This window comes from Tasmannia lanceolata, unplaced genomic scaffold (assembly GCF_043159265.1).
Source record: "Tasmannia lanceolata isolate RefF3 unplaced genomic scaffold, GAP_Taslan_0.1 ptg000015l, whole genome shotgun sequence".
NCBI lineage: Eukaryota > Viridiplantae > Streptophyta > Magnoliopsida > Canellales > Winteraceae > Tasmannia > Tasmannia lanceolata.
Window position 1 is genome coordinate 45,019,143 of NW_027518692.1, and position 15,828 is coordinate 45,034,970.

Consider the following 15,828-nt stretch of genomic DNA (forward strand, 5'->3'; position numbering starts at 1 on the left):
TTATTCATTTAATTCACTCGAGGTGGTTGTTCTCTCATGCAATAGTAAGTTGTGAAATGGCTTTCTGCAAAATTGGATGCCACATGCCTGACATCTTCAGGCAATTCTAAAGCAAAAATGCACTTTTCTTCAACTCTACGGTGCTTGTTTGCCAATAGCATCAAAATTTCTGAAGACTTGAGACGTAGTAATTGCATGTTTGTTGCCTACTTCCTCAAAAAAGGAGGAATTAAGTTGCGAAAATGATGTTCTCTCTTTCTCTCTCTTTTCTCTCTATATTGGTTATGACACCTCCTCGCACCGCTCTACGAGGTTGACAACCAAACACAACGTATCACTAGTCTACTGGGTAAACTCTAGGTAAATCAAATTTTGGTCTCCTCAGTGACTATTCACCGGGTGTGGCGATGGTAACTTAACTAGAATTTGACGCTTTTGTATGGGCATTTCAGTAATTTCTCCCTGCAGTTTTTATTTCCCAGTACGGAGTTCGCACATCAGGGAATAGAGAACTTTCTCGTGGAAGTATCTACAGCTCACAAAACACAAATCCTTCTTAAAATATATCTCTCTCTCATCTCTCTCTCTCTCTCTCTCTCTCTCACAGGGAATTGAGAAGTGAGACGAGGGATTTCTCCGAGTATAATCACAACAAACATCTTCAAGGAATTGCAAAACAAAAAACCAAACCAAAACCAGCAGCAAAACCTAAGTTTGGAGAGAATACATAAACAGCAATTGACAGAGGAGAAAGAAAGAAAGAAAAGTTTAAGAAAAATCCACAAAACTCAAAGCGATCTCAGCTTCGAAGTTGTGAAAAATCAGCAAGCATTGTCTGCTACTGCCACAACTACTGACATTTAAATTAGGGTTTGAAACAAAAAATAACAAAATGGAGAGATCTCGATCCAAAAGGAGCTATTACTACGATCAAGACTACGATTCCCAAACCCAAACCCGAACCAAACCCCGCTATCATCACAATCACCACCAAAACCATCACTACAACCCTAATCGCCACCGCCGGGGAACAACCGGCGGTGGCCGGATTTCAAAACCACAAGATCCTCACCCTTCGATCTCCACCAGCTTCAGAATCCTTTGCCCCGACATTAAAGCCGGCGGCGTGATCGGAAACTCCGGCAGCATTATCAAGGCCTTCCGGCAAGAGACCGGCGCCTGGATCAACATTCATCCTCTGATCTCCGGTGACGAAGAGCGGATCATCGAGATCTCGGACGTCCGGTATCGAGATCCGGACGGACGCTTATCATCACCGTACTCTCCGGCGCAGGATGCGCTCATCTTGGTCCATGATCGGATTCTTGAAAGTGATGTGAAATTTGAATTCAGATTCTATAATGGAGGTGATGATGATGATGAGGATTATGGGCCGCGAGGAGGACGAATTGTGACGAGGTTCGTGGTGCCGAGGATTCAGGTTGGGTGTTTGTTGGGGAAGGGAGGGAAGATCATTGAGCAGATGAGGATGGAGACTAAGACTCAGATTAGGATCCTTCCAAGGGATCAGCATCTTCCGAGATGTGTTTCGATGTCCGAGGAGATCGTTCAGGTATATAACCGTTCCTCGGCCAAATGGTTATTTTGTTCAGTTGATATTAATTTTTCTATTCATTTGATATGTTTGTGAAAGGTTTTGAATTTTGATGATGTCTGTTTAGAGAAACTGTCTAGTTTAGAATCTAGTAGAGTGGTTTGAAGAAAGGAATATGGTGTTTATTGTTGATGGTGAATTTAGTATTATTGCTGATTTCGGCTTTAGAGCAGTGTTTTTCAATGAATTGGTACTACGATCAGTGCTAAAGTCGGTTCAATTTCTGTTCAATTGGTACTTGATTTCAATGAATTGCTACTAAGTTCAGTGCTAAACTATGTAGAATTTAGTAGGCTGATTTATTTTTATTTTCCTGCATATCATTTAGGCTAGATTTATTTCCATTTTCGTGCATGCCAATTAGGGGACTTTCATTTCTATTTTCATGAATGGCCAAATAAGGCACTTGTCCATTCTATGCATAGCTAATTAAGGTCATCAAATGTAACTGCTTTTACTTTTTCAACCGATTTTAAAATGTAACTGAAAATGACGTGGATCCAATGAAGAGCCCTTTTGCGGCTCTTTATGCAAGGGCTCCCTTGTATCTATCATTGCTCTTACTTTTTATGTGGGTTGCCATTAATACGGCAGCATCAATTTAGATGTTTTCTCTTTTTACTTGCACGAGATTCCTTTTCTAGAATCCCTCCTAATCTTTAAAAGGGGGAGGATGAAACATGTAATGGGACTTTTGTTTTGATTATCACTTAATGAATTAAGAGAGAAGAAATCCACTCTTGGAGTTTTCTTCTTTTCTCTTTATTTTGCTATCGTAGGATTACGATTTCCTATTCTTGTGATTTATTTTCGCTTTACCACCGTGTCAAATTACATCATTTGGTATCAGAGCTTGATTTTGCGATCGAGTGTTCGTTGATGGCACCAAGAATGAGGCAGGTGGCTCGAGTTGCGGTTCAAGATGCGATGGAAGAATCTCAAGAAGAGATCCTAGCACTGAGGAGGCAAGTGGAGGCGGGACAGTTGAGATCGGTCCGTGCTTCTTCTCAAGGCGGAGATGACGGATCGGACGTAGACGCTGTGAGCCAACGTTAGGGATATCTTCCGCGACGACCAGCGAGGGCTGAGGCCACCGGAGGTAATTCCAGGCATTGGGAATCAGGTCTCAAGTCTGGGAAGGTAACACTAGACTTGAAACCATTATATTGCTACTTAGAGCAAGGAATCGTAGATTGGGAGTCACCGCCAATCTACGATGAATATTCCAATGAAGGATATTTAATCCTTCCTAAAAGTTCAGACAATGAGTTTTTGCCTTTCAGGGAAGACCATGTGATCAATAAATCACTTGGGGTGATGGTTGATGAGGGCCATAAAATAATGAACGAAGGATCAAAAGATATTAGATCTGACATCAAATTAAGGGGATTAATAGAGATTGAAAGGATGAGTGAATGAAAAAATATTTCGTCAATTTTTTTTATCAGTTTATCTTGATCCATTTTTATTAGATCCTATATTGAAGTCTACGGCGGTTACTCAACGCTTCAAGCTCATTGAAGATCAAGAAAGAATGTATTTTTATCTTGGGAATTATATAATGTGGTTGGATCAATTTCAATTAATGATCTTTATTCGTTACTTCAAAACTCGAGGATGAGTACTTTTGAACCATGGGAGAATGATGGAGGTGAGGACCACTGAAACATGTGCTCTTTGGAAGATTCAAATCCGAGGATGGATTTTCTCTAACCCGGGGAGGCTGATGCAGCCCAAATCGTCGGGCTGATTTATTTCTATTTTCCTGCATATCATTTAGGATAGATTTATTTTCATTTTTGTGCATGCTAGTTGGAGGACTTTCATTTCTATTTTCATGAGTGGCCAAATAAGGCACATGCCCATTCTATGCATAACTAATTAAAGTCATTTAGGATTGAGTTTACTTTTTATGTGGGTTGCCATTAATACGGTAGTATCAGTTTAGATGTTTTCTTTTTTTACTTGCACGGGATTCCTTTTCTAGAATCCCTCCTAATCTTTAAAAGGAGGTGGATGAGACATGTAATGGGACTTCTATTTTGATTATCAATTAATGAATTAAGAGAGAAGACATCCACTCTTGGAGTTTTCTTCTTTTCTCTCTACTTTGCTATCGTAGGACTACGATATCCTATTCTTGTGATTTATTTTCGCTTTACCGCCATGTCAGATTACATCAAAGGTTGGTGATGTATGTTTAGAGAAATTGTCTAGTTTAGAATCTAGTAGTGTGATTTGAATAAAGGAATATCGAGTTCATTGTCGATGGAGAATTTAGTATTATTAATTTCTCATTGATTTCGGCCTTAGAACAGTGTTTTCGTGGCAATGCTTGATTTCAATGAATTGATACTATCACCAGTGCTATAGAAGAATGGCCATCAATTGAGCAGCCTTAGAATTATTTAGAAGGAATAAGTGGAGGTGGGAGAGGGGGCATGGGCAAGAAGAAAGCGGAGTACAGATCAGTTCTTTGTGCTCTAGAGTTGCGTGGTCTAGGGAAGTCCATAAGCTAGTGGATCTGGTCTCAATCCTATAGTGAAGTATTATGGCTTATAGTCTTCATTACTTGACACAGTTGTGTGTGTGGTCTTTATTGTGTTTAGCTTGAGATTGCCCTTCCTTTTCTTCAAACTTAGATGTTTTGATGGATTTGAGTATGCTTCCAAAGGGTAATTAGGGGCAAAATGTGGAGAGTGCCTAACCCTAGCTTTTTTACTAAATGGGGGATTCTGGGATTGTTCAATGACTAATTTTTAGATGTTATGTCTGATGCCCAAAATTTAGGCAAGAGGATGCTGCACTCACATATTTTTGTTTTGACCCTTATCAACTTTTGTTTCTTTTGCTACTTAACAGTAGGACTGCAACACTGTAATCTTTTGGGCAAGTATTGAAAGTCGGGTTTGTTGGCGCCCTTTGGACCATTTGAAAACTGTCTTTGGTAGTATAATCTTTTGGGCAAGCTTTTCCAAGTTGAGTGTTCAAAGTTATGAAGATCATGGAATACTTTTGTAACTAGCATTTATTTTTTTACAATAGCAAGTTCTTTGAGTTCCCTCCTCGCTTGATGTTCTAAAACTGAAGTTTGAAGGCTATATGTAGGAAATTCGTGCTCTCCTGGAATTCAAGCATTATTAGAGTCTATGGAGGGAGGTTAGATTTGTTTTCCTAGGGTCAATGGGGGTGAAGGACTCTAACAAGGTGGAGGTATTGTCTCTAAGGCAGGGGATAAAGTGTCTGATATCTCTTTTATAAGGCTCATTCATGGTTGAGGAGGATTCATCAAATGTGATGAAGTGGATGTGTCCTTGACAAGAATATAATTGGAAGCAAGCATATTCTATAGAGGAGATCCTTGTCCTTATTTCTGACTAGAGATTTCATTTCATCATATTAGTCGAGATGCAAATTCAGTGGCCACTTTGTTGGTGGGAGAACCAGCAGAAAGGGGGGTTTAGTTGTCAGTGAACCCTTTCCTAGACAATCCAGCTGTTTTGTTTATGTTCTTCGTATTTTCTCAATATATGGCAATTTCGTTCATCTTTTTGTACTTCTTGTTTTCGCACTTAGATAAAAGGTTTTTGTTATCTCACCAAACAAAAAAAAGATAAGGAAGAAGAAGAAAGTAATGGACGGTCTACATCTGGCCATTGCACACTTGTTGGAATCTTGGAGGGAACCTAGTAAAGGAACAATGTGTGGTCGCAAGCAGTTTTAAAAACTCTTACTTGGGGAAAGTAACTGGTCTATTATTGACTCTAGCGAGTCAAATTATTGACATGGCGGCATGGGTACTTCCTCCTTCCTGCCCGTGAATCCTTTGAGCTTTCGACCTTGCGTGCTTTCCGAGCTCTTTCCCTTCGTTTTGTCTTGGACTTATGTGACTCCTTTGCTTTCCCCTATCAAATAGGTCAGAGAGGCTTGCACACCTGGATGAGTTCATTCTCCTTTTTTCTTCTTCTTCTGGCTAATTAGGGTGCATTTGATCTGGAATAATGTGAGAGATAGGTCACATGAGAGGTTCCATCAGACAATCGATCCATCCTTCAATCATTTTGCCCAGTCTCAGTCCATAGTGGAAGGCTCCACACCTGTGTAAGATGTAAGTGAAGAGAATAGAAGAGATGAAGTCCGTTGTCTCGCTCTTTCCGCTCGCTTCTTTTTCAGCTCTCTTTCTCCACTCACCCCCTTTTCTCTTAAGGCTTTCCTCTAGCAGCTCTTTCCTCTCGCACCACTCAGTGGGGCCAAACTGACTCTGGTGAGTCAATTATTGACTTGCGCAGGGTTCAAGGTCTAGTTAAAAGTTGAATACAAGGCTATGCGTCTATGACACTGGGTAAATGCGACTTGATCGCATTGAAAATCCTCTTGTCTGAGATAGAGTTTCTGGTTAGACTCCCCATGAAGCTCCATGTGATAACAAGAAAGGCATATGCTTCACTTAATACAATCCAGTTTTTCTAAGAGGACGAAGCACATTGATGTTGACTGTCACTTTGTTTGGAGGAAGGTGACAACCAAGGTGATTAGCGTTCTGTATGTCAAATCTAAAGATCAACTTGGCATTGTCAACTAATCCCTCTTTCATGTTTTTTCCAATAAAATTTTCTCTTCTTCCCAATAGCAAATTGCCTATAGGGCATTGATATCCATTAAACTCACTCCATTTCAAAAAAAAAAATATCCATTAAACTCACTCATGTAACCGGAGATTGGTACAGAGCTATGACCAAAATCTGGTGGACAGTTGACACTAGGATGGATGAATACTTGTACAGAGCAATTGCTGGTAGCAAATGGTACTTCTATTACGCAAACCTTTAGAGCACAAGTAATCTCTTCTTGGTTGTAATTCCATTTATGGTTTTCAGAAAAATAGCACATCTGAGACTACTATTCAGAAAAACACACACACACACACACACACACACATCTGAGACTAGCATTACTTTGTTCTTATACCGTTCGGCTCACATGTCAGTGACCTCTTTGACAGATACTAGCAAGGAATTTCAAGTTCTAAGTTCAAACTTGCTATTATTGCTTAGAGATTGCCAACCCAGGCTGCTTGTACATTATAAGTGGTATATTGCTACTTCTGATCAACCATCTCTTCCTATCAGGGTTAAAATTCTTCCAAAGTGATTTTATCCGTCATCTCCATCTAGACGACTTCTAGGAAGGTGGTACAGAGCTGTTTCTGACCAATCATTTCTAACTAGCAGGGCTAAAATTCTTCAAAAGTGAATTTATTCATCATTTCCATATAGACAACTTTCAGAGAGGTGTGAGAGAATTGATTAGTTTGTGGGGCTAGAGGCTTTATACAACATAGAACTTTCCTATATCATCTCCAACCGCCATCTAGAGGTTTTGCTTGATATCCAGAATTTGGATGTATATTGGAGAATTTTTCCAGCTTCAATTTCTACTCCCTCGAAACTCCTGAAAGCAGTTCATGATTATCAGTTATTTTTATTGATTCGCATAAAGCACTGAGGTGAAATATTATCACAGGGGTAAATCCTGGTGCTGAGTGTCAGAAATCGTTTTCGGGGAGTTATGGCAATCTATTGGTTGCACATTTTTTTATCTCATTCTGTTGGCTTTATCCAAGGAAACATCTATTATTTTGGAGACTGGGAATGTTGCATGCATTGACATATGTTAAATTATCAGCATATATCAATCTGACGTTGCTCTTTCATGGGACATTTGTGTTTTCCATACAGGTTGTAGGTGATACCAATTCTGTGAAGAAAGCAATAGTAATTATTTCCTCTCGCTTGCTAGAGAGCCAGCTTCGTGATCGGGGTCCTTTCCGTGGTCGAATACATTCGCCGGAGCATTATTTTCCTCTGGATGATGATTTTACTCCTCATATCCGATCAGCTTCGGATAAGCCTATTTCAGGTCTCCGGTCTTCTGTGGGGTTTAGTAGTGATAGAAGCAATACATATGTTTCACGTTCATCTGGCTATGGATTTTCTGGTGAAGACCTTGTATTTCGAATCATGTGTCCAAATGACAAGGTTGAAAATGTCATGGGAGAGTCGGATGGAATTGTAGAAATGCTTCGAGGTGAGATTGGTGTGGATGTCACGGTTGCTGATCCTGTACCAGGGTCAGATGAAAGAATAGTTATTATTTCCTCTGAAGAGGTAACTATTTTCTCATTATGAATGACTCTAGGCTATGGGAATGTCTCTTTCTCCTTCTGCAAGTCGTGCAACTTATATGCTACTTCCCTACTTTTGTTTTGTCTTATTCTTTACTATATTTCAAAGCATTGTAATTTTTTAACTTCTGTATTTTACACAGATTATTATTTCTTATTATTGGTGATTGATGCAAATTACGCACTGACAAAGAGAACTGCTGAACATTTAGGATAGATACATGAGAAAATAATTAGGTGAGCAGGATTTATCATGCTCTTCCTTTAGGGGAATATGGGATTCAAGAAAGGAAATACCTAGACATGGGCACCTGTAAATTGATTGGAGAATACAATTGACAAAATTAGGAATGCCCTTGTAGAGTTATTGAGAAATGATGCTCCAAATTAAGACTCACTCTCAGGTGGAAGAGCAAGTCATCTTTAACATTATGCAGAAGTTAAGTCCTTTCTCTCTTTTCTTCCTCCCATAATGATTATACTATCCACAACTTTAGTCAGGAAAACTATTTTTCTGTTAGTTCTTTTTACAAAGAGGAGATTTATGAAAATTTGAAAATGGATCTCTTTAAGCAAACCGTGCTTAGTGCTTGTTTAAGTCCATCATACAATGGCTTCTTGAATTTCTATCAGTGATTGCATTTCACATTGGAATTTTGGAATAATGTTTATTTATTTTTTAAATGGTGAGTTTGGGGTAGTGTTCTCGTGTACTTTTTAGTGATGAAGGAAATTATCTTTTTCATCAATGGGTAGCAATTACTTTTTCCTTTTTTTGAATGATTTAGCAATTACTTACAATTGCTATGTTCTGAAGGATGGATTGGGCAGTCTATCAGTGATTACATTTCACATTGGAGTTTGGAATTTTTTTTTTTTTTTGATTGGTGAGTTTGGAGTAGTGTTCTCGTGTACTTTTTAGTGATGAAGGAAATTATCTTTTTCATCAATGGGTAGCAATTACTTTTTTCTTTTTTTTTGAATGATGTCGCAATTACTTACAATTGCTATGTTCTGAAGGATGGATGGGGCAGACAATTTTACCCATATTAATTAACGTCTTTTCATGTTACAAACCATCTTTAAGTAATTGAGTTGTAATGGCTGCCTGTTCTCTAGGTACCCTTTACATTCTTCAGTTTCTATTGTTGCTCTTCTTTATCTAGATTCCTTGAGCATTATTTATTTCATCTTGTAATGCAAGGTATTTTTTTTTGGAGTATTTACTGGTCCCTTGGATGATAACGTGGCCTACCTTTTTGGTTGGACACCTTATTATCCAATGGATTTTAAGTCAATTATAAAAATCACTGCTCATAGAAGCAATGAAATCCTGAACCTAAGAATTTGAAATTTCAAAAAAGTGATGCTGAAATACGCCCACTAAAATAATGGAAAGTTTGAAATTCAGGTTATATTCATTTTCTATGGGTTTTTCTGTCCATTGAATTTTGCGGTGATTTAATTCATTTTGGAATGTAGGATGGAGGATTATAATTTGCTTAAGGCTTGGGTTATTGTTAAGATGCAAGAGGTATCATATTGCTCATGGTTTACGTAACACTGAGCTTTGTTGCTTATGTGTACATTAGGGTCCAGATGATGAGCTGTTTCCAGCTCAGGAAGCATTGCTCCATATCCAAAGTCGCATTGTAGATCTTAGCCCTGACGAAGATAATATTATAACAACAAGGCTACTTGTGCCAACCAGCGAAATCGGATGTTTCAAAGGGAGGGATGGGATATTATCTGAGATGAGGAGGTTGACAAAGGCCAATATACAGATCTTATCAAAAGAAGAGCTTTCTGTATGTGCATTAGGGGCTGATGAAGTTATACAGGTTTGTTATTTTTGGTCTTGGTGAATGATGTATGCCACTTGTTGACCTTCCTCGAGCATAGTAATTAGATGCTTAGATAGTGAATTAATCATTACTTCTGTTGAACGACCAATATTTTTGTTATTTATAATAAATGTTGCACTTTCATGATAATGACAAGTGTGTACAGATTGTAGGGGACATAAGGGCAGCACGTGATGCTCTTGTCCATGTAACATCAAAGCTACGTAGTTACTTGTACCGTGAGATTTCCTTTTCGAAGGATTTGCTACCATCATCCGTCTCAGGTCCAGGACATATTGGGGGCATGTATGGAGTAGAGGCTAATTCTCCCAACAAAAATCTGGCTCATGAAGGTTACCAGGGAAATGACCCTCCAGCAGGGGGCTATCAGAATGTACATGCTTCAACAAATATGTGGCAATCAAAGGTGGCATTCATTATATATATATTTTTTGCCTGATATTTTATTTTGTGGCTTTAATTCTTTAGTTAATGAGTTCTTTGTTTGACATGGATGTATAGGAAAAAAGTGAAACAAAATCTGAACATGGATTGCATATTTGCCTTATTCCAATCAGAATGTACTAACTGTTTTTCAATGTTTCATGGAAACCCATAACGTTGTGAAGGAAAATAGTCTAGGCACTAGCTCCTTTGTTGTTTATATTTTCTTCCATATGAATTTCTGGTTGTCATTACGAACACCTTTGATATATCATCACATAAAGTATCTTCTTGTTATCTCATCGCTCAAAAGGCGAAGTTCCAATGTAGACATTGGACAAAGTGGTTTAAGTAAAGTAGAGATTCTTCTATACCTTAGTCATCAATACCGTTCAGGCATCCATTCCATTTTTCTTTGGATTGGAATGTTCTTGTGTTGACAAGATCTGATGTTCTTTTCAGACAAGATTTGGAGATTTTTTAAACTGAAACAACAAACTGAAAAAAATAGAAAATATTTAGACAAAAATGGTGTTATAGAGCCAAACTTCGAGAACAAGCATGAAAAATGACAAAAATGGTCATTTGCAACCACAGTTTTGGGTCATTGAAGCATAAGAAACCCAAAACCTAACCAAGAGAGGGTTTTTGATGAACAAAAGAGACCGTAAATCTAACCAAGAGAGGGTTTTTTGATGGATTATAACCCTTCCATTCAATTGGGGAGGGTAAATGACATCAAACCACTCTCAACAGAATCAAAACATTCATATTTTAGGGAAACAGTGGGGAACAAACCAGAAAAAATGTCATAACTGTTTTTCCCCAGATTTTTTACACAATTCCGGCCGTAATTTCCAGAGCACAAAAATCAAACTGGAACAGATCGGAATTTTCGGAATCTCACCTGGAAAATAATGTAGCCTTCTTGTAGCAGGGCACTGGACGAAGTGGACTTTCGGAGCAGGAAGAAAGTGATGCTTATGTAGAAGGGTCAAGTGTGCCGAACAGGTAAGTCAAACCTCTGTTTTGCGTAACTGTATCAAGCCATGCCGTCACATCATCCATACCCATTTCTACCTGACTTATGTCATTCAGGCTCCACGTTCCACTTCTCACTAAAAAGACACTGGAGATTGTCATACCAGAGCACGCAATTCCAAGCCTCACAATGAGATCAGGAAACAAGCTTGCTCAGATTAGTGAGGTGATTTTGCTTCTGGAATTCTTTCTCCTATTTGTTTTGCTTCTAGGGTGGTGAAATATTTTGCATTGCCATATATTTCAATGGAAACAGATGTCCGGGGCGACTGTTACCCTTGTGGAAGATAAACCGGAGCTTCCTGAAAGAGTGATCCAAATATCCGGTATTCCAGAGCAAGCTGAGCGAGCCCAGAGCATTCTCCAGGGGTTTATTCTGAGCAGTAAGTTTTCACTTTCCTTGTTCAACTTGCCAGACCTCTCATTTCTGGATGCCATTACTTTTACAAGCTTATTTTAGAACCATAATTTCAGCTTCTCTTGAATTTGCCAGTACAAGATGTTGCTTCAACCTGATTGGAAGCATGGTTGCACTCAAGCCAAGAAATTGCAAGGTGTTCAGTGATGTATGGTTCATGTTATTCTCGCGTTGATAATTTGTCCACCCGGAGGTAAACACAAGGAGTATTGAAGGAAATTGCGCCCTTAGCACTTTGTATAAAGGTATGCAGTGCGTCAAGTCAATCTTAGAACCTTGAGAATTTTTTTTAAAGTAGTCTCAAATGCAACATATGCAATCTTTTCCGTCTATATGTATGTAGTCAAGTAGGATTATTGTTCTTTTGTTTGTAAGTTATGAAGAGTTAATATGTCGAGAAAAAAAATGTATGAATTACTGGAGCTCAATGTCTGGGTATCTCCGGGATGTATGCAGAAAGGAATTAGCAGAAGGTGTAGAATGAAACGCACAATTGAGAGATTTTTGCAAATATTTTCATGTCATCTTCAATTCAGTTTTTGCTGTGGTGTGGTGGTTGTCCTTCCAAGATCTAGTTTTGGTAAGGTGACTGGGATATTAGATGGTTCATTTGCTTCCCTTGCCCATATTGAGCTCAAGTGATTAAATTCCAGACTCAGCTAACATAGTTTTATATGTGAGCAATGGCTGGCAGGCATGCTGCATGAACAGGGAATGAAATTTCAAATGGCAGAGCAAACGGGGTTGCGGTGTTTTTCAAGAACAGCCCAACAGCTCTTGGGAGAAGAAAAGCTGGGAAAAAGGAAAAAATACATCTCAGTGACATCCACAGTTTAAGAGTTTGGGTTTGCAAAAATTCAGTAATCTGTTTCTTTCGATGTAAAATGGGCATAAAACAAATTTTTATGTCGAAAGAAACGGAGCCTTGGATTAAAATTTGTCAGCTTTCCCAAAATTTCAAGCTTTTCCAATGTTTGATTTACGCATGGGGAAAAATTGACTTTAACCAAATAAAAAAAATTCTTAGGAATACGAATTTTCTTTTATCGTGAAATGTTTTTCTTGCAATCCTAACAGGTAGTTAAGGTAATTATTTGAAAAATTGAGATAGAGTTTGATGTCATTGACATTATTAAAAGAGGTAAGAAAATTGAGATAGAGTTTGACGTGATTTGACGTCAAAAAGTGTTAAAGTTGCCCACTGTTCACGTTATAAGGGGGGCGGATGCATACCGCAGGGTGGTGAAAATATCATCTCCCTAAGAAAAAAAGACTGAATGCTAATATATCGACTACTTATTTCTTCAACAATATACTTTCAGATTTCTGGTGCATTTAATTCTAGCTTTCAAAACATCTAAGGTAAATATTTTTCATTTTGGTAGGCAAGCTGGGGTTTAGGCGAACCCCCAACAGATATATTAATAAAAGATATGATAACATCCTTGCATACTCTTTCCCAGCTTTATCTTGAGATGCAATATTTAAAAGCATGGGAGGAATGACAAACATGGGGACTTTTTCCCCTTTACACGTTAATTTTTGAAAGAAAATCAGCTGCAGAATTCTCTCCATGTGTGAAAGATCTTCCATGTCTTGAGCTTGCATTGTGTCAGTTCCTTCGACCTAGCTACGGGCATCGAATTTCCTTACTTGTGATTTTCACCACCACTTCATAGTCTGATTCTATCCATAAACTGGTTGTCTTGAACTTTGGGTGCAGCCCTTTTTCTTGATATAGGCCTTGTATACTTGGAACTTATTTCCGTGAAGCCACCTGCATATGTGGGGAAATAGAGTCTATAAGAGAAAGCTTACGCTTGCCTTGCCTGCTTTTCTTTCTCTCCCATTTCTTACTTTGATTATTTGCATCTCCACAATTTGATCATCTATGGTACCAATTTGTACCAGCACCTCCACCTTTCTCTGACACGTTTTAATTAGCTATTAAGGCCATGTCTGGCTGCTAGGAATTTTTTGGGTAGTGATATTTTCACCCCCTTTTCAACCTTGGCCCACAACCCTTCTAGTGTAAAAAGAGTAGTCCTAAATACACTAGAAGGGGTGTGGCCGAAGAAAGCAGAGGGGTTGAAAATATCATTTTCCAATTTTTTTTTCTATGATAAATTAGTGTCTCCAAGTTGTGAGAGAAGGGTAGGGCGGGTACGAGGAGAGATCTGCGTGACGTGTCAAGTTCAGCTCTTCCCACTTAATCCTACAAGCCTATACTTCTTGTTCTTCATTGCAATCGTTGGAATTGGTTGGTCGCTTGCCTGATTGGAAGGACTGTCGCTTTTCTCTCTAGCTTAGCTTGACTGATTGTGTAGCAACAAGCTGCTTGAATCTGAAACCCTAAGCATTCAACCTTAAACAAGCATGATCAACCATTTCCTGATTGAACCAACACAGCTGTTCTGCTTCCCCCGCACTCACCTTTCCCAAACTAGTACTTTCTATTCGTTCCTTTCCTTCCCTAAACGTTGGACCTATCTCTTCCTCCAAATCGTGCCAACAATAGTGCCTCAGAAAAATGAGTTTTTTAAAAAAATACAGTTGTGAGATCGCTCCGCCAGACCTAGTGTGGACCCAATGTAGTCTAGGAGGGTAGTGACACTTGTCATTCCATATAAAGGGGAACTATCCGCTTTGCGAACCACTATCGTCGACAAGTCTCTTAACAAAACAGATAAGGTCACCGAGGGGCTCCGTGAGCTGCATCCAGAGCTTGATCAGGGGATGGGTGAATGCGTAAAAAAGAAACTAAAGCAAGAACCAAACCAATCCACCATTCAAATCACTGAAAAATGCTCTTCTCTTGATTTTTAGCCATTTCTCACCTTTATCTCAGTGGTGCCCTCCTAAATCTCTCTTTCTCCCACACTCCCTACCACTCTCTCGCCACTTGGAGACACTAATTTATCATGAAAAATAAAATAAAATAAAACCCTGCCAGACTTGGCCTAAGAAAAAAAGAGTGTTTAATAAAGCGAGGAGTGTCATTATCAAATGAGGAAGTGTCTATATCTTATCTGACATGCTTGTCACTGTCATTGGATGGGTATGAATGTATGATTTTATGAGAATCCTTAATACCAGAGGAACCTGAGACTGTTGTTGTTTTAATTATGCTTTCCTAGGAATCTGCCTATAAAAGAGTACTAAGCATAGAGGAGAAGAGTGTGATCACTTTGCAATCATACAGGCAGATTCCTAAACAGCAAATAACAGGAATGTCGATAGCAGTGCCACTAATAAATTATGAGACACTAGCAATCTTGGACCATGTCATGCATGGGTAATGAGCCCCAAACCATCAAAATATGAGATGTGAAATGGTTGGCGCCACCCTAATGCATGGGCTTGTGTGGAGATCATGGGTCTCACTTCATTAAAATATAAGGTAAAATGGTGGGCCCCATTCGATGCATGGGTTTGGGTGGAGTTTGTGGGTCTTAACCTATCGAAACATGGTGTAAAATGGTGGGCCTAACTCTATGTATCGATTTGGGTCCAGATGGTGGGCCTACTCATGGGTGTTACATAGTGGGTCCACCATATGAAACATGAAGTGTAAAATGGTGGGCCCTACTCATACTATGCAAGAGTTGTAAAAAAGTCCACCCTAAAAATATCCCAGTAGAATATGTAAAATTTATTTTATGCCTATTTTATATGTATGAAACGGTCCGGAAATTAAAATATGAAGTAAAATAGGTATGTATAAGAAATTATATGGTGCCCGAGCGTCAAGTCCCATGGGGGCAGTACGCCAATAGTACAGCCCTTGATGTTTGATCCAACAGAAGCCTTTTAAAACGTGGGCTGTTGTCGAATCAAATACCACCCCCATATGACTTCACGGTCAGGCACCATATAAAAACTCGGTAAATATTATACGAGGGATTCCAAACTCACATGAGCCCTTGTAGAAAACGGCTACAAGGGCTGCTCCATTAATTGGATCCACGTCATTCCTGAGTGCACTTATGATGGCTATGATAACGGTGGAGGAAATGACGTGGATCCAATGGAGCCGCCCTTGTGGCTGTTTCCTACAAGGGCCCCTTGTGAGTTCAGCATCCTTCATATTATACTGATGAATCCAATAGGCTGCCCCTTTCTAGATAAAAAAGGAATGGAGCCGAAAAGAATGCGAATGACAAAGGAAAGAATCAAGATTATTATATATATTATAGGAGGAATGGTAGAGTACTTGAAGGGAGCCCTTGCAAAAATGAGATGAAAGGACTCCCCCAATTGGCTGCAAGTCACTCTAAGATGT

General features: G+C 39.0%; 1 protein-coding gene across 2 annotated transcripts; it reads left to right on the forward strand.

The window, feature by feature from the left end:
* The first annotated feature begins 525 nt into the window (after positions 1-525).
* Positions 526-12,077, forward strand: LOC143847534 (RNA-binding KH domain-containing protein RCF3-like). 2 transcript variants are annotated; one of them, XM_077356405.1, is made up of 8 exons: positions 527-1,573; positions 7,354-7,782; positions 9,392-9,640; positions 9,810-10,070; positions 11,025-11,098; positions 11,186-11,294; positions 11,385-11,511; positions 11,622-12,077. In XM_077356405.1, exons 1-8 carry the CDS (start codon positions 893-895, stop codon positions 11,642-11,644), a joined length of 1,953 nt encoding a protein of 650 aa, XP_077212520.1. In that variant the 5' UTR covers positions 527-892; the 3' UTR covers positions 11,645-12,077. The 2 variants fall into 2 exon arrangements, with proteins under 2 accessions (XP_077212521.1, XP_077212520.1); XM_077356406.1 differs by lacking the exon at positions 7,354-7,782 and having other exon boundaries at positions 526-1,573.
* Positions 12,078-15,828: the final 3,751 nt, after the last annotated feature.